Source organism: Lemur catta, chromosome 12 (genome assembly GCF_020740605.2).
Source record: "Lemur catta isolate mLemCat1 chromosome 12, mLemCat1.pri, whole genome shotgun sequence".
Lineage (NCBI taxonomy): Eukaryota > Metazoa > Chordata > Mammalia > Primates > Lemuridae > Lemur > Lemur catta.
In genome coordinates, this window is record NC_059139.1 from 22,728,355 (window position 1) to 22,744,656 (window position 16,302).

The following is a 16,302-nucleotide window of genomic DNA, read 5'->3' on the forward strand; positions in this document are numbered from 1 at the left end:
AGGTAGATGGTCGTGCATATAGACCACACAGTAACAATTGCCATGACCAGTACCAATACTACCTGGGGTGGGGAGGACGGTAACAAAAGCGTATCTCCAAGGACATGAGCAAGCTGGGTTTGGTCACTTGGAGACTAGCCTTCCATGGATGTTCAGTTCAATCACTGCACAGGGCCACCGTATCTAAAGGTTCACAATTTGCATTGCAAATATATATTCACTTCTCAGAGAGCAAGCAGGGAAGGCAGAGGTTTTTGGTCTTGTGACAGTCCTGGAAATCAGGGGAGAGCCCATTCTTACACAAACTCACACCAGCCCACAAGCCCTTGCATGCATGTGTACACTCACAGCACACGCAGACCCTCCAGGCAACACCCTGCCACATCCAAATCCCCAGATCTCACACACCCAGTGCTCTCAGAGGCCCACACGGTGCACACCCCAGCAGACTGCAAACCTGGCATGCCTCATGTGAGGGGCCAGGCGAAGAGGCAGGGGGTGCACACTCCTGGTAGCACATGCCCCTGAGGAAAGGGTGTTGTGAGTCTCGGGGGCTTTGGAAAGCACCCTTGGGCAACCAGGATGAGAGGTGGCACAGGCCACTCTCACCGCAGCATCTTCTCCTGGTTCCTAATGTGACATTTCATCAATGAAACTACCATTTAACTGAATTTAAACTGGATGCTCCCAATTGAACCCCAGGGCCAGCGCCCCCCCCCCCTGCAACCACCTGCCCCCTCACTCACTTACCTTGCAAGGCTGGAGGGGGCAGCATCCTGGCAGAGCAGATATGATTGTTCAAGTTGTATGAACACATATTACCCTTTAACAATGTTGCTTGAGGCATGAGCACCGTTTTCTAATTTGCTCAAAGACACCGCTGGGCTGGAGACAGACTGTCCAGAGAGTGCGTGGACAAGCCAATGTGAGAGGACAGGGTATAGAAACAAAAGCTAAATGAAGAGTGAGCCTCAGAATCAGACAGAATTGGATTTAAATTCTGTTAAACCATGTTATAGGGGCCCGAACATAAGTTAATTAACTTCTCTGAGACAAAATTTCCTCATCAGCATAGTGACAAGTGACTGCTGTCTGAAGGCAGTATAAGCAAGATACTCAGCACTTAGTAGGTGTGTTCTTCCCTCAGTTCCTCCGTTATTCGGAGATGGCACAGGGCAGGGCTTCGGTGTCAGAAAGTCACGTTGAGAACGGAGTGAAGGGTAGAAATGGGCTGGCAGTTGTGCGAGGGTGGCCAGGCTGTGCCCAACACCCCCCGCCTTTCCTCCTGCTTCCCTGGAGGGCAGCTTCCCTTTTGGTGGCCCATGTTAAGGTGAAAAAGGATAAACTTCCCTTTTTACAGGATATCTGAGGGTTAAGGAGTCACTTCTTGTTCAGTAACTCCAGGGCAGGGCAGGAGAAAATGAGGCAGTCACCACAATGGACAAGTGACTACAATAACTGGGCCAAACTCTGCCGCCAAGGTGTCATGTTACTGGGCCAGTCAGTCCACAGTCCAGCTCAGACAGCCTACAATGCCGCTCAGACTACCGAGTGAGAGTCTGATGGGCACACACCCTCTCATTAATGACGGGCCCGAGACCAATCACATAAACAGAATAGGGGCCCCATCCTCAGGCTAACTTCCCAGGCTGCAGTGGACGAGCAGCCAAGCGGCCAGGACAGGGACATCTCAGCACCTGTGTAGGAAATCGGTACCTTTCTCAGGGTTTGCTTTGCCTGAAATAATACCTGCCTCCCTCCCGCAACACAGCGTGTGTGGCACGTGGGATCCTAGCAGCAGCTTTGCCAGCCAGGCAGGCAGAAGGAAGAGGCCCAAGATCAGCCCAGAGGTAACGCAGCTGAGGCTGACAGAGGGGACCCCCTGAGACCACTGCAGAGGTTACGAGCCAGGGCCAGAATGCAGACCCTCCACGTCTAAGTAGCTGACATGAGGTGTGAGGTCTCCAGCATAGAACCCAATTTCATTGGAAGAAGGAAGACTCAAAGTTGAAATGCTCCTGCTTTGGGGCTAGTGAGTAACAAAGTTCTCTAGTATGCAAAAGGCAAAGCGAATGGGTTTTAGTGTAAAATGAACACTGGCTGCTGTAACAAATAAGCCCCCAAACACGTGATATCTCAAACTCTGTGAGTTTATTTCTCACTCACATCAGAGCCAAAATCGGTGTTCCTAAGCTGTGCATGGGGCTCCTGCCTCGGTGTCCAGGGCCCCTTCCATCCTGCGGCTCCACCGAGGTCAATGCGGGACTCCAAGTCGTGAGAGGGGCCCGAGCCTGGAGTGGGAGGACGTGACTTCCACTCACATCACCCATGAGGCCACCCCCAGCTGCAAGGGAGGCTGGGAAACAGGGTCCGCATTTGCACCCAGGAAGAAGATACGACTTTCTGAAGAGTTAGCCAGTTACAGATGCAGAAAAGGTGGAATTGATTTTCAGAGGAGATAGATTTTAAATATTGCAGTTATTTCCTTGACTGCCCTTTATACAGACATCATTTGTTTTTCTTTCCCAGTTAAACCGGAGGCTCCTTTTAACGTAAGTGTCATCTATCGTGAGGGAGCAAATGACTTTGTGGTGACATTTAATACATCGCACTTGCAAAAGAAGTATGTAAAAAATTTAATGCACGATGTAGCCTACCGCCAGGAAAAGGATGAAAACAACTGGATGGTATGTCGATCAACCACATTTACAAAATAAAAATGTCTTAATGTTACATGTATTACTGTCCTAGAAGTGCATTTACCCTGGGAGGGCCTAAAACAATTTTATTTTCAAAATGTACCTTTTACTGAAAGAAGCTTCCAACACTGTATAGGCTTCAGGCCCCACAAAAACCTGGATCTTCCCTGGAGCATACTGTTCTAGCTCTGATTTTTTTTTTTTCTTGCTCTAAGTTTTATCTTTAGGATATTTCTAAGTCAGTTAGTTGGATGACAATATAGATTGAGACCAAATTGATCCTGTTTATTTGGGGGCCTCAAAAAGTGTCATGTCTTATACCACTTTCATAGGCAAATCAGGCAAAAAAATATCTCTGCGTTTGATCACCAAGTCACAGCCACAATTTCATTTATGAGATTTGTGGGAACAGTATGAGGTAACGAGAGGTGGAATGTTTGCCTTTGTTTTGTTTTTATTTTAAAGCCTGAGGTCTTAGTTCTTGAAGTAACAACTTAGTGTTTACCTGTCATAATCTGGAGGGTTATTTAGACTATTTATTCATGATTCCTTGAGGTTGGAATGATCTGGAAGTCCCTGGAATCTGTTTTGGGGAGGTGGTAGGAGAATAGTAGAGTATCCCAGGTTATCAGATTCCTAGCATGACTTCTGTCCTTTCTGTCACAGGGACAGAAAATAGATAATAGTTTCCCTTTCTCAAGGCTAGCAGGGCGCCTACTTATTCCGACTGTCCTGTTTTCTCAGGCCAAGGTCAGCCTGGTCTGTGTGCAGTGCTGCGCTGTGCTACTTATATGAAGGGAATCCCTGCCCCACACCACCTCCTACCCGCGTGCCCCGCCCCCTGACACGCACTAACTGGAGGACCTTCATCCTGCCCTCTTTCATTTTTCATCTGAAAATCACACCAATGGGAAAGGAACTCTAGTGCATAAAGGAGGAATTTTGAATAAATAGTGCCAGAACAATCAGTTAACTATTTGGGAAAAAAAATAAGTTAAATGCCTGATACTCTTCCCATAACAACAAAAAAAATAGCAGATGATTTAAGGAAATTATATAAAGTGAAACTCTAAAGAAGCTAAAAAGAATATAGGCAAATGTTTATGTAATCTTGACATGAAGAAGAACATTCTAAGCTTAAAAGCAGTAGAAGAAAGTGAAGGATAGATATATGTGACCACATAAAAAGTAGAAGCGTACACATGTCAACACACAATAATCAAATTGTAAGGCATACTGAAAATCAGGATTAAATTGCCACATATGCAGCTGACAGATGGTTAATGTCTTTAACATATAAAGAGCTCTTATAAATCATTAAAGAAGACAAATACAATAGAAAAATGAACAAAGAATTTTAAAAGGTCTCAAAAATAAGAAACATATGCATTCAATAAATATAAGAAAATTGATTATCAAATAAATACAAATATAAATAAAAATGGACTACTTTTATACCTATCAAATTGATAGAGGTTTGTTTTTCTTAAGAATAATACACAGTGTTAGGGAGACTGTTGTCCACATTCCCAATGTGGAAAGGTATCTTTCTGGAGGGAAATGATTCCTGCCCACAAACCTAAACTTTCATCTCTCCTTGCCACATGAAAGGGGAAAGAGAAAAAAAAGAAGATATTGAAGTGTAGAAAGGAAGGTGGGAGCCTGGGAGTGATTTATATCCTCCCGAAGTGGGAGTGCCTAATTCAACTGAAGACCCGTCATTTCACTCTCCTCCTTGGCCACTCACAGCATCATTTATGAGCTCACAGACTCTGCCCCTAATTCTGCTGCTGACTCCTCCACATAGTAAAACTCCTATTCTAACAAATATGAGAGAACCTGAAGAGAGTGCATACGTGACTAAAGGAGTTCCACTTGAAATGGCTTGGGAGAGCTAGGCACCACCTCTTTTTCCATCCTGAAAATGCAATGGCACTTTTTACTCTTCAGCATGTGAATTTGTCTGGCACAAAGCTGACACTCCTGCAGAGAAAGCTACAAGATGATGCCATGTATGAGATTAAAGTCCGATCCATTCCTTATTCCTCCGACTATTTTGAAGGCTTCTGGAGTGAATGGAGCCCAAGTTACCACTTCAGAACTCCGGAGACCAAGCGTGCAGGTGAGGAGTGGCAAAGTCTTTGTTCCCCTATAGAGCTTGAAATGTCGAAGTCAAAGTGTGAGAGTTGGGACCCCCTCCCCCAGGGAATTCTTACCCTTTCTTTGTAGAATGACCTGCCTGCTGCTTTTGCCCCTTTTTTGAAAAATAAGGAAGCAGAGGCTGGGGGTCCTTCTTCTAACTGATGACTGTACAGGCTGTCTGGAGCTACTGTCCTGGGCATTCCTAGGAACTGCTAATAATTCTGAACAAAATCCCCACCCACCACCTCCAGCTAACCATTTAGCCTAGAATCCTAACGGCTGGTATCTCTAAGACCCCACTAGGGAACACGTTTGCTGATGGCAGGTATGGCTGTCCTGTGTCTCCTTTTCCAAAATGATGAAGATGTCCTTGGGGGTCTAGGAGCTGAGACTGGCCAGAAGAGCCAGAGAACATGGCACAGGCAGTCCTGGGGACCCAAAGCACCGCATTTACTTTTCCTTTGGGGGAGGCAATCAAGGGAACTATTCTACCATACCAGCTTCCCATCCTCACCCTGGAACTTGCTGGGACTACAGGGTGAACATCTATCTCATTGCCCCCTGCTCTGGTGTGGCTTCTTTCCTTTGGTGGAAAGTCCAGAGGGGAAGGGAGTGGTGGTACCTTGGATGTTAGAGCACTTTATACTTCAGGTGGCAGATGTTCTGGGCCTGGTCACCCAAGTTGATGCCACTTATGCCAAAATTTCCTGATAAAGTTACTGAACAGCAACTTTCAAGAAAAAGTAAATGGGCCCCCATTACTAAATAAACTCAAAGCATCCTGAAAGTCTAACCCAATGCATGCTTACTAAATGCTAACTGTGCTCTATCCTTGTATTCCAGAAGAGATGGATCCTGTGTTACTAACCATCAGTATTTCTAGTTTCTTCTCTGTGGCTCTCTTGGTCATCTTGGCCTGTGTGTTATGGAAAAGAAGGTGACTTTCTTCAACTATTTGTGAAGATGATTGTGTGGGATCCCAGACACCAGAGCTTGAGCCCCATTTATTGATGAAAAAACTGCAAAGAGGAATAAGGCATTTTAGGAATTGTAGTGGCCAGTATCACTTTCCATCCTTAGGTACCAGGGAATTTCCACAGTTGATTTCATAAGAGGCAAAAATATATAAACTGAACATAAGGCAAACCTTTTCCCCAAAGGAGGAATTCTTTAAGGCAATGTTTCCCAGGCTTCCCCTCCAAAGTTTTCTAAAGGCTATAGAAGGCATCACCCATGGCAATTGTAGAACCCACTTGAAGTGTTGACTTTCAGCACACAAATTCGTAGTAGTTTTGTACTCTACCTCATGATAGAACCATGATTGTTTCATCATACAAATGATGCTTTAAACATGCACTAGTTATTTAATATTCTAGGAAGATGCCCTCAGCATGGGGCTACCTAACTCCAGGATTACAAACACCCTAATTTGTAAAGTACTACCTTAATAGTACTAAGCAATTTCCCTGGGCAACTTAGAAAATATCCTCTACTTCCACTAAAATTAGGGCAAAGGAGTTGCTGCCAGTACAGAGAAGGAATAAGACCACAACACCTACATTGGGAGTAAATGACTCAGTTCCAGAGCCCCACAAAAAAAACACCTCATTGCAAGCCTTCTTCCCTCTAGGGCTCTTTCCCAGAGTTGTATTGTTGTCATGTCTTATTCACACAGTAGATTAATGGCAGTGATCTCTGGTACAACCCTCCTTGGATTAGTAGGGCACTGAGGCCCAGAGAAAGCAAGTCACTTGACCATGGTGACCACTCGACCCACCTGGTTGTGGCATAGCCCAGACTAGAAATCTGCCCTTCCAATTCCTGGCTTAGAATAAGTGTAGTCTCATTGTGCCTATGTCCTGTGCCATTTATTTCATCTGCTGATGTCCTCTGATTTCAGGATTAAGCCTATCGTATGGCCCAGTCTCCCAGATCATAAGAAGACTCTTGAACAACTGTGTAAGAAACCAAGAAAGGTAAGTGTTTTGGTGCTTACAAAAGCACTAGTTGGCAGCATCCCAGCAACCAAGAATGATATTCCAGGACAAGGAACATTGAACTTCAACTTTTGGTCTTTTATGCGTTCCATAACTAGCATTCATCATAAGACCCCAGCTGCACTAGCGAACTAAAATGAGATACAAGCCTCAGAACTTCTAGGCTTCCCAGGGCTGGAGGGCACAGCCAGCGGACACTTTAGACTCTGAAGTGTCTCAGCACCTCCCAAAGCAAAGAGTCAACTGAGGAACATGTGGACAATTCTCTTTCAGAAGGTTCTCTGGATCTTTTCCTGAACTGAACATTTGGTGATGCATCTCTCTCTGGTGCCATCTTAATGCCTTCTCTCTTTTTCTGTGCAGAATTTGAATGTGAGTTTCAATCCTGAAAGTTTCTTGGACTGTCAGATTCATAAGGTGGATGGCATTCAATCTCGAGATGAAATGGAAGGCTTTCTGCAAGAATCTTTTCCTCCACAACCAGAGGAGTCCGAGAAGCAGAGGCTTGGAGGGAGTGTACAGGGCCCCAATTGGTCACCAGAGCATACAGTCATCACCCCAGAAACTTTCAGAGGAGAGTCACCCCTAGAGTGCCCGGCTGGGAATGGCAGTGCTTGTGATGCCACTATACTCCCCTCCCCCAGGTCCCCAGAGAATGGCAAGAATGGGCCTCATGTGTACCAGGGCCTACTGCTTAGCCCAGGGACTACGAACAATATCCTACCCCCTCCATTTCCTCTCCAGTCGGGAATCCTGACATTGACCCCTGTTGCTCAGGGGCAACCCATCCTCACCTCCCTGGGACCAAGTCCAGAAGAAGCCTATGTTACCATGTCCAGCTTCTACCAAAACCAGTAAATTGTGAGACACCAAGACTGAACCCACTGTGCCCAACAAAGTTGACTGAGAGAACTCTAGAGCTCCCACTCTCCCTCCCAGAACAAAGAAGAGAAAATTAGACTGCATAGTCTACAGGACTCTGAAACATGGCTTTGACCACTCCTCCCTGGTTCAGTGACCCTCAACATCCTGCTTCTGCCATGTTGATTTGGTCACTAGGTTTCAGGTGACCCAATGATTCAATTATTTAAAGAAAAAAAAAAAAGAAAGAAAGAATGTCAGAAAGTGAAGAAAATAATGGAAGCATGAGGAAGACAAGAAGAGAGCAAGAGAAGGAAGAAGGAAAGGAGAATAAGAATGATGGTTGCCATTGTTAGGACTTCCCATCTATCTAGTGCTGTGCAAATGCTCTACACGCCTTGTCTCATTTCATCCTCACCATAATCCTGGGAGATGGGTGCAATTATTATTATTATTCTCTTTTAATAGATAATGAAATTGAGAATCAAGGGGTTAAGTAACTTGTCCAAGTTGCTCACTCAGTGGAAGATGGAGCCAAAGTCTGATGGCTGAGAGTCCAGTGGCAGTTCCCTGAGCCAAGAACCTTTCTCTTCACTAGGGACTGACCCATCCCTGAGTGCCAAGCCTCAGTAATACAGGGTGACCATATAGCTTATCATCCAAGCTGTTGTGAAATACCAAGGCCAAACATATCAAAAGAAGGTGAAGAAGGCAAGAAAAAAACACAAAACCCATTCAATTTCATTTTTCTGAAAACAAACTCAAGAAGAAACGAATTAGAACCCCAGAATTTTTCTTGCTAGTTATCAAGACCACAGTCCTCTTCCTGCCGTCACCCAACTGCATCTGTGCACAATTCCCAGAAGAACCTGTCGCTGACCCTAAACACTTGCACATTTGACCAATGAGTGGGGAATAACTCCTCCCATGTGTATAGACACTACCCCAATCAATGTATCCCCAAATTTTCCTGAGTTGTATAGCCTGAGTTCTATAGCCTTGGATGTTGCCATAAACTTCAGGGATAAGGAATTATGAGCACATGCAGTGAGTGAACCAACTGTGGCTATGTTACAGAAGATACGGAGAAGAGACATATTATTAACATTTGACATTTGTCCTCTTACCTTTCTTGGTCTAGATGAATTTCTAGTGACTAGCTCAAACCAAGTCAAGGCAGCTGAGCAATGGCAGCTCAGGGAAGTGCAGCTAACCCCTCTCCCACAGGCCCCCAGACCCTGGCTAGTCACAGAACAGCACAGGGCAGAGGCGGCCCAGGGAAGTAAGAAGGACTGGACTTAGGTTCTCCAGGGTTTTGCTTGGGGTTTCACTTTGTTGTTTTTATGTTTCCAATTTTCTTCTTTGTTCTGTTTTTACTTTGTTTAGGGGGACTAAACATTTTCAATATTTTAATTTTCCTGTTTTGTTTTGTTTTGTTTTGTTTTGTGCTGTCTATTAATGGGGTTTGAAGTTGTCTAATGGACCTTGTCTGTTGGCTTAAAGGACTAGGAGCAATCAGACCATGTTATTCTTCATATGAATGGGTTATTTTCCAAAGTGCTTTCCTCTGCATCAGTAGCAATAAGTACAATACCACAGTCCCTTAGGTTTGCTTAGTGCTTTTGTGATTTTCAAAGCACTTCCATAAGCATTCTCTTCCGTCTCCTTAGTGAGCATTTATGAAAAGCCTGCTATGGGCCAACCATAGTGTTAGGCACAGCAGATCTAAAGACAAATAAGGATGGCACGCTGCCCCATAAAGTGCAAAATCTAACAAAAGTGACAGCTTTGTAAACAAAGAATTATTATAATGTAAATTACTATAACAGAAGTATGTTGAAAGTGTCCTGTTGGAGATATGGACAATGCCACAAAAATGACATAAATTCACAAGGAGGAAAAGTAGCATCTGCCTGGTGTGTAAGTAGCAGAAGACATTGTCCACCAGGTGGGCAGGTATTCTTTACCTTCTGTAGAAATGGGAGCCAAGTCTCAAAGAAAAGTTTACCCAAAATCTCATGCCTAACCTAGGTCTCTGATACCTTATTTACAGAGGTTCTTTAAAGTGTTTATTCTCTTTGACTTATGGAAAACTGGGACACAGAGAAGACAGGTAAATTATTCAACCTCACATGAAGTCAGAACTGGGAGCCATAATTTTGTATCCCTGATGTAAATAGACAATCTCTCAAAGAAATGAAGGGATGACCCTAAAGGAAGGAACATTGAGGTCCCTCCAGCTCTAAAATCCTCTGTTTCGGTGTTGTTCAGCATATGTCACCATGGGAATTTAGTGTCTGTCTGTACTGGAGGCATTTAAAATCCACGTATTATACTCTTGTAATGATAACTGCTGCTAAGGCTTGATTATATACTTAAGGACAATGTACAATGCAAAATTACGGATTGGTTCTGCCCAAGCCCTTATTGGATTTCATTAAGAAAGAAAAACTCCTGGTCAGAGACAATGTATAAATCAGAGATGTAAACTGCCATTTCTATATAGCATGAAATGAAAAGACAACTGAGAAATTGGCAGCTAATTTGATCAAACAACCATGTCTGGGTCTGGGGCACCCTGACTTATTGGGTTCATTTTCTACCAGCCTTTGCCTCTTCCTTCAGTGTGTTTTTTAATAGGAATTTGTTTCAAAAAAGCCAAGTATGGGCTGTTTCAGATGTGCATACTTGTGTCTTCTTAATTCTTCTGGAGAGGCTCCCAGACTTGCAACTGGCCAGGAAGAAAATGTGGTAAAAGGCCTGGAAATGCTTTAGATCAGGTGGTATTTTTGCCAGTTCAGGGGTTTGGGTTTGGAGTTATTCTGCAAATATCCATCATTCACTACAGGGAAGGTCTCTGATTTGATTGTGTACTTTCTACATGCATTATAAACATTTTGCAGAGCTGCTAAGTATATAAGATGTGTGTTACCATCTCATATTTAATTAAATGCTACAGAACTCTTTGTGGCTGTGCTTGTCTTCTATGAAAACTGTGCATAGAGGGATACCCAGAATGGACCATTTGCTGTCACTTTTTGGGTTTGGACTTTCAGAGGAATCATTTTTTCAATTAAGTAGGTAATTAATTAACAAATTAATTAATAACAATTTTTTGAGGATCTGCTGTGCACTATTTTGCACTGTGCTAGGCACTGGTGTTACAGAGATGAAATGGGACACTTCCACCTCAAAATTATATGGGGACAAAAACACATAGGAACAGTTATAATACAATGTCATACCACTGTCTTAAGGAAAAATATCAGCCAGGATTTTTAGCTTTAAATGAGAGAAATTGATTTTGGCTAATTTGAGCAGAAAAGGAATTTATTAAAGGCTACTGGGGGCTCACAGCGTACCTGGGAAGGTCAAACTACCAGTCTCAGAGGCTACAGAGCTACTCCATATCCCTGCCGTTGGCATCTTCAAAAAATGAAAATAGCCACCCCGCTGTGGCCACCCAGCCCCAGGGTCGCCTCAGCAGCAGTGTCCAGTGGCTTCACACCTCTGGCTGCAGGTTTAAAGGCAGAGCTAGTGCCTGAGGTGGGAGGCAGTAATACCCATCTCGCCTGCCTGGGCCCTAGCAGTGGGGAGTGAAAAGAATAACCCATGTTTTCATCTTCTACGTATGAGGTAGACACTGCTTCATAGAGTGGGGCAGTGCCCAAAAATAGGAAAGAGGTTCTGCTGCTGGGTGAGAAAAAAAGAGCAAAAACGGGTGAAAGATGCATTAAGGAGAAGTGCCAAGAAGGGTCACTGTGAAGGAGGTCACAATCGACAAGGTAGCGCAGGATGCAACAGAGTGTTCCAGGTAACCGAGGCTGGAGTCGGGGGAGGGCGTCTCCTGGCGGAGGAAATGCTCCTGCAAAGTAATGGAGCTGGGAGAGCTTACGGAACATTTGGGGAGTTACCAATATAGTAGGTGACACCTCCTTGCCTGTCTCAATCGGGAACAGTAATGTGTTGGGGGGTTACTCCAGAAATTCAGATAAAGGGTGCTTTCATACAAAATTACATATATTCAGCTTGGATACTTTAATTTAAAACTTACAGCTATGTATTCATTGGTCACTCATTTGTTACATCGTAGTCCATAATAGTCCATTCTGGCTGCTGTACAAAATACCCTAGACTGGCTAACTTATAACTTAGAGCACAAATCTATTTCTCACAGTTCTGGAGGCTGGGAAGTCCCAGATCAGGGTGTCAGCACGGTTGGAGTCTGGTGAGGACCCTGTTCCAGGTTGCAGATTTCCAACTTCTCTGTGTCCTCACATGGTGGAAGGGACAAAAGAGGTCCCCTGGGCCTCTTTTATAGGAGCAATAGTGTCATTCATCAGGGCTCTGCCCTCATAATCTAAGCACCTCCCCAAAGCCCCACCTCCTAATGCCATCATCTTGAGGGTTAAAATGTCAACATATGAATTTGGGGGGTTCACAAACATTCAGATCATGGCATGTCACAAGGCCAGGGCCATTCTTTTGAGTGTGGGGTTATTGATTATAGTTTCACTTTGTCTTTCTTAGGTAACACACACCAATAACACATCATCTACTCTTTCTAGTTTTGTTTTCTTTAAAATGGGAAAGGACTTTAAGATTCTTGCAAAGAAATCTAAGTGTAGAGGCTGAGCTTTTTGAAGATTTTTCTGCTCCCAGATCTTTTACCATCACTTTTCCACCCCGATTTATTAGTAATATTTTTTCAACATCATTACCAAGTCTTCTCAAACCACTCAAAGTAGTTCTCATAGATCAATAGCTGTCTTTCTTTGCATACTCCTATTTCAAAAGCTTGCATAATATAATTACAAAAACAAGTCCCACCAGCTTAACCAAGTTTGGGAACGCGTACAACTGACCTGGGTGAGTTTACATGTCACTCGGTGGGGGCAGAAGATACCATACACCAGAGGACAGCCTGCTAGCAGCCACATCTCAGTGTGGGTATCAATGTACTTAACAGAGAGGATGGAGACCACCAGTTCACTCAGCAGGTGGTTCAGTGGAAGCCGTCTACAGGCATCCGTTTAACCTGACATTCCTAGTCCAGAGAGTCTGCAGAGTAGTGGCTGGAGACAAGGCCTGGTAGAATTGGTGGGGGGCAATGATTAAGCATTTAATGTGCCAGTCTAAGAAGCTGTGACCTAGTCTGTAAAAGATGGAGGAACTTGGCAGGATTTTAATCAGGAGTGTGGCATAATAAATTTTACGTGCACGTGTGTAACAGGTTTTAGGGAGGAATCTTGCTGGATTCAGTAGGATATACATAGGAAACATTTTTGACATTTCTCTAATTACTCATCTCCAGAGGTGCTCTGTTGAATTCCCCTTTCTGAGACACATTCCTTTCCATGACCAAAGCTTAACTCAATCTTGTTTTAAAATGCAGTGTCATATTCTGTTTTTTATTTTATTCAGGAAAATAATTTATGAGTCTCATATTCTAGTCAAATCCACACACATCCCCGTCATAGGCTTGTGGCAAGAGGGACTTGGAAAGAAAGGAAGATAACAGCTTGTGTTCTCTCTACTCCTCCCCTTCTTCCCCTCCTCACCCTCCTCCCCCTCCCTCCTTCTCCTCCTACTTCTTCTTTCTCTTCCTCTTCCTTTCGCTTTTTGACAGCTTACAACACCACATATTTCTTTTCTCACAGGGTCTGTGGGGCAGGAGTCTGGGCCTGGCTTTGCTCAGTCCTCCTCAAGGCTGCAATCAGGAGGTTGGACAGGGTGTGGTTCTCATGGATCCACTTCCAAGCTTACTCGGGTTGTGGCAGAATTCATTTCCTTGTGGTTGTGAGACTGACAGCTCTGGCTTCTCGCTGGCTGTCAGTCTCAGCTCCTCGTGTGGCACTCCCCATAGCTCTCCCACAACATGGCAACTTGCTGCTTCAAAGCCGGCAAGGGAGACTGAGCCGCTGGCAAGATGGAGTCTATGCAAGTAATATGATCACAGGGTGACATCCCATCGCCTCTGCCCAGTTGTATTGGTAAGAAGCAAGTCAGAGGCCCCACCCACACTCAAGGGGAGGGGCCTCTACGAAGACATGATTACCGGACGCGGAGATCATGGGGCCACATTAAAGTCTGTTTGATACACGAGGTGACTCAATCATGCCAGTTTCAGCTCAGTCTCTTGGTTAGCTCTTCAGTCAAAGTCAGACTTCTTTTTCTTCATTTTCTCTAGGGTTTTATATACATGGTGTTATAGGTTGGATTGTGTCCCCCCAAATTCATATGTTGAATTCCTAATACCCAATAGCTCAGAATGTGATCTTATTTGGAGAGAGGATCCTTACAGAGGTAATCAAGTTGAAATGAGGTTGTTAGGGTGGACCCTAATCCAATATGACCTGTGTCCTTATAAAGAAGGGAAATTGGGAGACACAGGCACAAAGGGAGAACACCACATGGAGAGGAAGGCAGAGATCTGGGCTGATGTTTCAACAAGACAAGAAAAGCCAAAGATTACCAGCAAATCACCAGTAACTAAGAAAGAGGTGTGGAACAGATTGTCCCCTGCAGCTCTTAGAAGGAACCAACTTTGCTGGCACCTTGACAATGCATTTCTCTTGTTTAAACCACCCAGTTTGTCGTCCTTTGTCATGGCAGCCCTAGAAAACTAATTCACATGGTATCAGGGGAGAAACATCTGGGGTCATGTGACATCTCTGGGGTCCCCTGAGGTCTAGGTTTCTCATCTTGTCTTTGGAAAGTGTCCTCTATTGCATCTGCTACTAATGTGCCATCGTGTTTCTTTTAACTTGGATGATCTACATGCTGTCTATCAACTGGGTCTCATGTGTTGTCCATGAAGCTGCTTTCGTCCTCCAGACCTCTCTACCCCTTGAAGTGTGGGAACATTAGGCTGCTAGCCTGCATCACTCAGGAGCGCCCTGGAATCTCTGAGAACGCCCGGGTCCATTCTTCAGTCACTGCTCCTCTGCTGCCTTGACACCCTGCTCCCCGGGAGCTGCTCCCAGAGGCTCAGAGCCTCCTTCTCCTCCCTCCTTCCTTCCTCTGCTCCTCCAGGACTAGGAATTGGAAGAATAGAGAAAACAGTGTCTTTTGTTGTTGTTGCAATTTTAAGAATATTTTAATCTCAAAGGAACATTTCCATAATAAAATTTTGGAGGATGAAAAATGACAAGAGAAAGAATTCTGGTAGTGAGAAGTAGAAATAATATATTGAGGAACAGGAACATTTAGTTTAGTTCCCTATCATTCTATGTTTTATAATTCTCACCCTTTTTCTTTAAAACTCTGGTTTCTTTTAAAGTTTTGGATTTTTGTTTTGTTTTTTCCTTGGCCCTCATTGATTGTCATTGCTTCTCTGGTTAACACTAATTGGCCATCAGTGCATTCTGTGTACCTGCATCAGACACTAATTGGTCATGTGGGGGGAGTGTGTTTGTGTGGGTGTGTGCTTGGGGGATTGTCCAATAGTCCCCACTGCACATTTCTTGGCCACCTTTCCTACTCCCACCCCCTCCTCAAATCCTGCTTTTTCTTTTCTTTTCTGCTAGGGTTCCCTGGCCACATCCTTAAGAGTCTGATTTAATTGATCTGGCATGGACCCTGAGTATTTACATTAATTTTAAAAATCCTCCAGGTTATTCAAATGTACAACCAGGCTCAAGAACCACTTTTACAAAGGCTGGATATTTCCTGCAATTTGAGCATATGCTTAAAATTTCAGCAACATTCATCAAGTTTATGGCGGTGCCTGGAAACTGCTGCATTTCTATGGCCCAGATAATAAACACAGCACACACAGCACATGATTCATCAATTAGCAAACCTGCTCATCAAGTATCAGCGTTTTCACTGTACTAACAAAAAAGATAATGTTTAAAGCAATGGTTCTCAGACTCTGGCCTACATAAAAATCACCTCTTATTCTTCAAATAGTAAAAGGTTTCCCGACCACAGGATCTTTGCACCTGCTCTTCTCTGTCTAAAACGTGATTTCTCTGCATCTTTATGTGACTGGCTCCTTCTTTTTCTCTAGGTCCTACCTTCTATGTCATCTCCTCCCAGAAGTAGTGATAAAAATAAGACCCTCCTCTTAGCTAAACACAGTGCCTAAAATTTAGTAGGCATTCACTCGCAAACATGAATAAATGAATCAAAGAATGAATATACATATTAGCGAATGATGTTGTATCAGTCAAACTGTTTCCTCGTCACCATGCAAGACAGAAGACTGCCAGGCGAGGCTGTTGAGACACAGGCAGGCACCGCACCCCTGAGAGGGCAACACATTAGCACATCTTCCTATTTATTCCCTCCAAAACCCCTGCGCAATATTAATTACCTCGTTTATTTTTGTTGATTGTTATTATCCCTCTCAAATTCTAAAATTGAAGTTCCATGCAAGTTCCATTATCTTTTTTATTCTTGGAATAAAATGGGTATTTAGTAAGTTCTAGTAGATGAAAGGGAGGAAGAGAAGAGGCAGGAGCTCTTCTGGCAAGGAGAAAGTTGGCACAGAAACCTATTTTATCTTAGCCTCATGCTCACTTGGACCTCATTGTGGCACCCGTAGTGGCTAGAGATGTTAAGAAAAAAAGTCCATTTGCCCCCTCTCTAGTCTGGCT

At 44.0% G+C, this 16,302-nt stretch overlaps 1 protein-coding gene across 5 annotated transcripts in view; it reads left to right on the plus strand.

Annotated features, from left to right (window-relative positions):
• The window catches only part of IL7R (interleukin 7 receptor), a 54,725-nt gene that overhangs the window by 14,123 nt on the left and 24,300 nt on the right, over window positions 1–16,302 (plus strand). For 2 of the 5 annotated variants that reach the window (XM_045565632.1, XM_045565631.1), the window contains exons 4-7: window positions 2,530–2,687; window positions 4,650–4,821; window positions 5,685–5,778; window positions 6,742–6,817. In XM_045565632.1, coding sequence (XP_045421588.1) covers window positions 2,530–2,687; window positions 4,650–4,821; window positions 5,685–5,778; window positions 6,742–6,817 — 500 coding nt within the window. Of the gene's footprint in view, window positions 1–2,529; window positions 2,688–4,649; window positions 4,822–5,684; window positions 5,779–6,741; window positions 6,818–6,936; window positions 6,987–7,201; window positions 10,666–16,302 lie in introns of those variants that run through there. The other 3 variants (XM_045565629.1, XM_045565630.1, XM_045565633.1) reach the window with 3 other exon arrangements.